Here is a 7080-nt window from a genome sequence, read left to right on the forward strand (position 1 = left end):
GGTCACGGCGAGGGATGGAGCGACACGTGGCACCCCCGCCGTGCCCGCAGCAAATATCCCCCCCCGCAAGGGGTTGGGGTACCTGGGGGCAGGTCGGGAGCGGGGCTGCGGCAGGGAGTCGCGGGACCCGGGGACAGGCTGTGCGTGGGGGACTCCGGGAGGCTCTCGCTGGAGGACAGCGAGTGATGGAGACCGGAGGAGAAGCTGGGGCTGGTGTGCAGGACCGACGACTGCTTGGAGAACTTCTTGAAAAGGCATTTTCTCCTGGTAAGGGAGGGGGACACAAAAAGGTAGCGAGGAAACGAAGAGCCTCGGCTTTTCCTTAAAGCTGGTGGCCCCGAGTCTGCCAAGCTGGTGCCGGCAGGATGGGACCCTGCTGGACCCCCCAGTATGGCAGAGCCGGAGCATCGCCCCCTGGTACGGCACACACTGGGACAAATGCCATTTTATCCCACCTGTCCTGGCCGTCCCTTTTCCTGCTCTTCTTACTCCTCCGCGCCATCCTCGTCTTGGAGCTGTTTTTCCGAGCTGGGCCGATTTTAATGGAGGTGTTCTCCAAGGCGGTGGTCCGCAGGGCCACTTTATTCCCGCTCTGAGGGGCAGAAAATGAGTCGCTGCAGTCCAAGCGCCGGATCCGAACCGGCTCCCGCCTCGGCCGTTGGCGGGGGGCGGGCGCGGGGGCCCCATCGATGAACGGGTGCCGGGAGACAGCCGGGCGAGCAGCGCGGTGTCGGTCACCTACCTTCAGCAGCAGCTCGACGACGTCCCGGTGAACTAAACCCAGCACCGATTCGCCGTTCACATGTGTGATGAGATCGCCCGCTCTCAGCCCCGCTTCCTGCGCAGGGCTCCCCTCTTCCACGCTCTGCGATCGAAAGACCGAGGTTTTATTCGGATACAAACCGAAATTTCCTCCTGGAGTTTCCCCATCGGGAAAAGCGGTGCCCGGCACCGCCAGTCCCTCCCCACGCAGAGCCCGGGCCACGTACCCAGACCATATGGTGGACGGTATAGACGTCACTGTCCCCCATGTAGACGCGGATGGCTCGCAGGGTGAAGCCGTACTTCTTGCCCGAGCTGTGGATGATGATGGGGGGCCGCAGGCTGGCGATGGCGAGGGATGAGTCTCGGCTCGGGGAGGAGTCGCGGGAAGAGGGGTTGGATGAGAGGGAGTGGGGGGAGATGGGGCTCATCAGGGCGCCGCTGCTGAAGTCGTCTGCAAGCGGGAGAAGCCGGCTCAGCCCGGGAAAACCACGTGGCAGCCGCTATCCGGCAGGATAACCTGAGTGGCACACGGACCTGATGTGATGATGAGGGACAGGGCTGAGACGGAGGCGGATTTGGGGACGCGGCCGCCCTGCGAGGCTCTCTGCCTATCCGGCACGTCCTTCTGAGTGCTCAGCCGACGGGTCCTACCCGGCTCCAGGCCCCGGGGAGTCGAGTTTTTGGTGCCGGTGCTGTTGCTCCGCAGGCGGATGCGGTTCAGGCTGACGAGATCGGCTGCGCGGAGAGGAAGAGGGAGAGTTTGGCGATGCAGAAAAGCCACCCCACACCATGCGGGATGCTGGCTCTCCCCAGAGCATCCCACACCAGCGCCCGCAGCCTACTCACCGGATAATGCCGATGGCTTTACTGCGCTGCCGGTCCCCACGTCGGGGTCTCCCAGCACAAACTTGGGTCTCTCCGGCTTGGAGGATGCCACGCAAGGGCTTTCATCCTCCGAGGAGAAGGCAAACTTGGGCATGGTGTCCAGGCTGTAGGTGCTGGGCAGCGCGGCAGGGCTGCGGCTTCGCTCGTGCCGGGAGGTGTATGGCGTGGAGCTGCAGGACGTCCAGGAGCGGAGCCTGTCCGGGGAAAGCAGGAGGGCTCGGGACAACGAAAAATGGGCAAAGGGGATGGCATCGAGCCACTGCAGCACCCCAGGACATGTCCCACCAATGCCTCTGCAAACCCTCTGTGCCGGCACAAACCCTCGGTGCCGGCACAAACCCCCATCAGCGTTGCATCCCCCGTCTCACCACGCACCGGGGCTCTGTGCCCGCCAGCCGGCTCCTCTCCTCGTCTCCCGAGTGCCTGTCCCACCGCTCCTCTTTGTCCTCGCTGTGACTCCGATCAGAGGATGAGAGGCTGAGGTTGGAGTGAGCCGCCAGGAATTCGGAGCTGCTGTACACCTGAGGAGTAGACGAGGCATCAGCAAGGAGTGGAAATTCGGGAACCCAGGCGTTCCGATGTCAGCCGGGACACCGATGCTTGGCACAACCATGCTGGCTGTAGCACCCGTCATTTCGGATGCCGGAGGCGGGATTGGAGCACCTTGCTGAAGCGATGGGAGCAGGAGGAGAACTGCCCGATTTCCACGGACGATTCCTCATCGTTGGTTTCTTCATCCTCCGAATCCAAGTGGCGGTACCTCTCGGAGCGAGCTGAAAGCAAGAGCCAGAGCAGGCAGGGCCGTCAGCCCGTGTCCTGCCTGCCCACGGAGCCCCAGTGGGACCTGCACCCACAAGGGAGCTGTGCTACAACTGACAGCCCAGTCCCAAATCCCAGGAGAGTTTTGGGGTGAGAAAGTAAGGGGTTTTGGTAAAGTTGAGCAGCCCAGAAACAGGATTGCATCTGTTTCATGAGTTGGGTTGTAAAGCGATGGACTTCACCCTGGAGATTTTCATCTCCCGCGGGATCATCCGACCCGCAGCTGGGATAACGGATTGGCGGAGCAGGGAGGGGAAGGGGATGGATTTGGCCTCACTGTCGAAGTAGCTGGTGTCGTCCTCCGACTCCAGCTGAGGGATGAACTCGGCCTTCTGCCGCAGCAGCCCGTTCCAGTCCAGGTGGAGGAAGAAGGAATGGTGCTTCACCTCATGCGCACCCCCTGCCAGGCAGAGAAACCCTCCTCAGGGGGATGGGGCAGGATCCGGGATGCTCCCGCTCCCACCCCAAACGGCACGGTCTCCTCCACACAGAGCAAATGGCTCAAAACAGGATGGATCGGAGCCCTGTGCCACCTTCCTCGGGGTGAACCCCGAGCAGGGGACCTCCTCCGAGCATCCTCCACGCGACAGGACACGCTTTGGTTTCAGCAAATGGCTTGACATGAATTAGGGTTCCAGGTCACAACCCCCCAGCACTGCGCAGGGGCTGCCACGCGTACCGGTGCCCAAGCGCTCGAGGGGACTCTGTCTCAGCAACCGCGTGATTAGGTCCTGCGCATCCGCAGGAAGAGCCTCGTCCCCTTCCGGCCACATAATTTCATCTGCAAGGAAAAAGGAAAAGGAGGTTGGAGTAGCTGGAAGAGTTTGGATACAATGGGGGCTGCGATGATGCAAGGTCACACGAAAAGTCACTTCTGGGAAAGAGCAAAGTCCCCCAGGAGCCACAGCAGATAAAAGCATCCTCCCAAACTGGGAAATCAAAGCTTGAGGAGCCTCCTCGCCGTTCAGCCGAGTGTGAAATGAAGGAGTGAAGCTCTCCACGTGTTAAAGACTAGCCATGGCTGCTGGGAAGAGCGAACCGAGGACCAAAGTTGCTGCCGACACTCACCGCTGATGACCTGCCCAAAGAGCTCCTCGGGGGTGTCTCCGAAGAAGGGGACACAGCCCACCAGGAACTCGTAGAGGATGATGCCCATGGCCCACCAGTCGACAGGCTTCCCGTAGCCCTGTATGAGGATGACTTCTGGGGCGATGTACTCCGGAGTGCCGCACACCTGCATGGGAAGCAGCAGCTAATACCTCTGCAATGACCTTTGCAACAGGTCCTGAGGCTATCCGGGTCCCTGGTGATGGCACATCAGCTAGGCGGAGCAGGACCTCGTACCTGCTTGTCCATGAACTCCCGAGTGTCCTTCTCCATGTGACCTTCGTAGAGGTTCGTGGTCATGTTCATCAAGCCGATCTTTGACAGACCGAAGTCTGTCAGCTTTATGTGGCCCATGGAGGTGATGAGTAAACTGCAAGAGAAGACAAGACACCCTGCAATGTTGCTGTTTGCTTCTGCGGAGACCTGAGCAGGACCAGCTGGACCCCAAGACTTCTGGTCCTGATGCAACAGCACAGAACCAGGTCTTTGGGCACCAAAACCCATGACCTCATTCTGCCTTATCCTCTTGGCTTGGATCAGTCCCTCTCCCCTTCCCCACCCAAACCCAACCCCATTCTTGCTCAGACCCGACCCACGTCCTCACTTGTCAGGTTTGAGGTCTCGGTGGACGATGCCGTAGTTGTGGAGATACTCCAGCGCAAGAACAGTCTCGGCGAAGTACATCTTCGCCATGTCGACGGGCAGTGGGCCCATGTTCTTCAGCAATGTGGCACAATCTCCCCCTGTGGGGACATGGGTTGTCCTGAGCACGAGAGGCTCAGAGAAGGCAGGGAGGTCAATGGGCAGGGCTACGCTGCCTCTCCTGCCAAGCAGGCTCCCAGCCAGACCCTCCTGTCCCTCCCTGGAGCAGCACTGATCCCTGTGCATGGAGCACAAATGCTCTCCTAGGTGAGCATGGCCACCACCTTCATCAAGATAAGACTCAGGATCACCAAAGCATCTCCTCACACTTCCCTCTGCTTCCTGGAGCAAAGCAGGGCATGAGACATCCAGGTGGTGCCCTCGATGCTCAGACATTGATAGTCTCCTCCTCCCTCCAGCCCTGAATCCCATTCTCACCTTCCACATACTCCATCACCATGCAGAGGTGCCGCTTCGTCTCAAAGGAGCAGAACATGCTGACCACGAAGGGGTTCTCCGCGAAGGTGAGGATGTCCCTCTCCACAAACACCTGCTGGATCTGGTTCCTCAGGATGAGGTTCTGCTTGTTGATTTTCTTCAAGGCGAAGCGCTGCCGCGTCTCCCTGTGCCTCACCAGGTACACAGCCCTAGGAGCGAGTGAAACAGCTGGACCTCAAAACACGTCTTCTAACCACCAGGACCGACCATGCAGCACCACAGGGCTCAGATGGGGGGACTTCGGAGACGTTTACAGATGGAGACAACTGTTAGGAACTTCCCAACTCACCCATAAGCCCCATTGCTGATCAGCTTGATGGTCTCAAAGTCCCCCTCGCAGGGCTTCCTCCGAGGAGCAGTGGTCAACGGCTGGCTCTGAAGAAGACACACAGAAGGTTTTTAACATTTCCCGTCATGCTGGCGCTCTGAGTGCAGGCAGGAATTCACGGAGCACCATCAGAAACACCTCCAATTGTTCCTCACCGCCAGAGGACATCCCTCCCTGAGCCCTCTCCAGCCACAAACCCCAAACCAGAAGACCAAGATGTGCTGCAGATCAAGAGCCCGCTCTGAGCTTTGTCCACTTAAGAAGGCAGATGAGGGACTGTGAGATATTACACCTGAATACAGCGGTCACCCTTGCAGGCAACCCGAATTAACGTCTCTCAGTCTAAGACAGCAGAGGAGCTGCTGCAAGGAGCTTTGGTGTGGGGTGAGGCAGGACGAAGCTGGAGGCAGCAAGGTGGGACACGCAGGTAGGACTGCGCTCACCTCACAGGCATCATCGTTCTCCGGCGTGATGGTGTTCCCGCTGTCAAAGTGATCCAGCTGGACCATTTCTGCAGAAGACAGGGACGTTTTTCACCTTCTTCATGCTCAACCCCCACCAAAATAACCCCCCCACCAACCACTCCCCTTCCAAACTAGGAGACCCTGCGGGGATTTAGCCTAACACTTTGCTTGAGCTATCGTATGGAGAATTCAGGTCATGGCGTTAAGAGGTTCAACACGAGGTTAAACATTTACATAATTCTCTTTTTTTCATAGTCATTCCCGTGTTCTTTGGGGATTATGGTTCCCCCCGCAAGGCCGTGGCTTCCTATGGATTAAGCGTTCTTGAGCTTAATCTGCTTTGCTGAATGTGTTGGGAGCAATAACAAGGGATGTGGGGCTGGCCAGGAGACTTCAACACCGTCCTGGTGCTGTTGTGACCCACCCCATGACACCAGCTCAGCCCTCTTGGTCCTCCTACCACCTTCCAGTGCCTGTTCATGCTCGCCAGTGGCCAAACTGGGAGTCCACATCCCCCTACAGACCTCGGGACCACAAACCCAAGGGGTTACCTACCCTCCAGAGGGTCCTTGACGAGACCCAGTTGGCTGATGATGTATCGGGGAATATCGGTCTTTATTCCCTGGCCAACTTTGGCGTGTCCTTCTGCAGCTTCCAGGAGGTGGTAGAACTCCTCAGGATCAAACTCCTGGATGGGAAAAACCAAGCACAGTTGAGGAGCGAGACCTTGCAGAGTTAAGCCTTTCCTCTAAGCCTTCCAGGTGACACCTGTAATTGGGGACAGGCTCTGGATGCTTGCAGGAGAAAGCTAAATGCTCTTCTGTTTCTAGCAACGTTCCCCAAGTAAAGGGTCAATGGAAAAAAAAATAATAAAGCTCCATGAGCTCCTTCCAGCTGCACGAACCACATCACAAAGGCAAGTGCTTTAGAAATTCAGCGCAACAGCTAAAAAAAACCCCTGAAAATGGATGAGAAAGCTTGCCAAGAAGTTCACATCTCCCTGCTCTGCTAGGAAAAAACAGCTTTTCCTCTTCAAGAAATGGCTTTAATGCTAAGAATGGTCTTAGCTCCTTGCTACAGCCTGGCCAGGATGGTGAGGAGCAGCGGTTTCCATGGTGGACCAGGCAAGGTGATGAGAAGATGCCTTGTCTTTCATGGCTTTGCCTCCTCTCCAGGTGGGCACCAACCGTGAAAGACAAGACACATCATTAGCTGCCGTGTCTTACCAGACACTCCAGAAGGCGAGCAGGACGGGAGATGATGATCAGCAGCTTCCTCACCAGTTGGTCAATGAACTTCACCTCCTCACTCTCTGAACGCTCCTGAGCCTGCCGGAGAGGAGACAGAAGCCAGGCATCTATCGGAGGCCTCTGGAGATGGCACCGAGCAGGGAATTGCCCTATACTCACATCTCGGAGCATCTTCTCAAGTTTCTCCTGCAGCTCCATGAAGTAGCGTGAGGTGATGAGAGCTCCCTGGGACTTTGCCAGGCAGTCACGGGCCAGCTCGATGATCTGGTGGTGGATGAAGCCCAGCACTCCGTCTGCCAGCGGCAGAGTGCTGCTTGGGGAG

General features: G+C 57.9%; 1 protein-coding gene across 1 annotated transcript in view; it reads right to left on the reverse strand.

Moving 5' to 3' along the window:
- Window positions 1–7080, reverse strand: part of MAST3 (microtubule associated serine/threonine kinase 3) — a 15791-nt gene that overhangs the window by 2923 nt on the left and 5788 nt on the right. Inside the window, exons 8-26 of the mRNA XM_009895191.1 lie at window positions 6918–7080; window positions 6735–6836; window positions 6064–6196; window positions 5488–5555; window positions 5006–5085; window positions 4657–4865; window positions 4181–4319; window positions 3814–3946; window positions 3538–3703; window positions 3149–3250; window positions 2747–2869; window positions 2314–2423; window positions 2026–2171; window positions 1612–1844; window positions 1300–1500; window positions 990–1216; window positions 743–865; window positions 456–592; window positions 34–264 (exon numbers count right to left, since the gene is read on the reverse strand). The exon at window positions 6918–7080 is cut by the window's right edge and continues 47 nt beyond it. Coding sequence (XP_009893493.1) covers window positions 34–264; window positions 456–592; window positions 743–865; window positions 990–1216; window positions 1300–1500; window positions 1612–1844; window positions 2026–2171; window positions 2314–2423; window positions 2747–2869; window positions 3149–3250; window positions 3538–3703; window positions 3814–3946; window positions 4181–4319; window positions 4657–4865; window positions 5006–5085; window positions 5488–5555; window positions 6064–6196; window positions 6735–6836; window positions 6918–7080 — 2826 coding nt within the window. The remainder of the gene's footprint in view (window positions 1–33; window positions 265–455; window positions 593–742; window positions 866–989; window positions 1217–1299; window positions 1501–1611; window positions 1845–2025; window positions 2172–2313; window positions 2424–2746; window positions 2870–3148; window positions 3251–3537; window positions 3704–3813; window positions 3947–4180; window positions 4320–4656; window positions 4866–5005; window positions 5086–5487; window positions 5556–6063; window positions 6197–6734; window positions 6837–6917) is intronic.

The sequence above is a fragment of the Charadrius vociferus genome, unplaced genomic scaffold (assembly GCF_000708025.1).
Source record: "Charadrius vociferus isolate BGI_N301 unplaced genomic scaffold, ASM70802v2 scaffold291, whole genome shotgun sequence".
Taxonomy (NCBI): Eukaryota; Metazoa; Chordata; class Aves; order Charadriiformes; family Charadriidae; genus Charadrius; species Charadrius vociferus.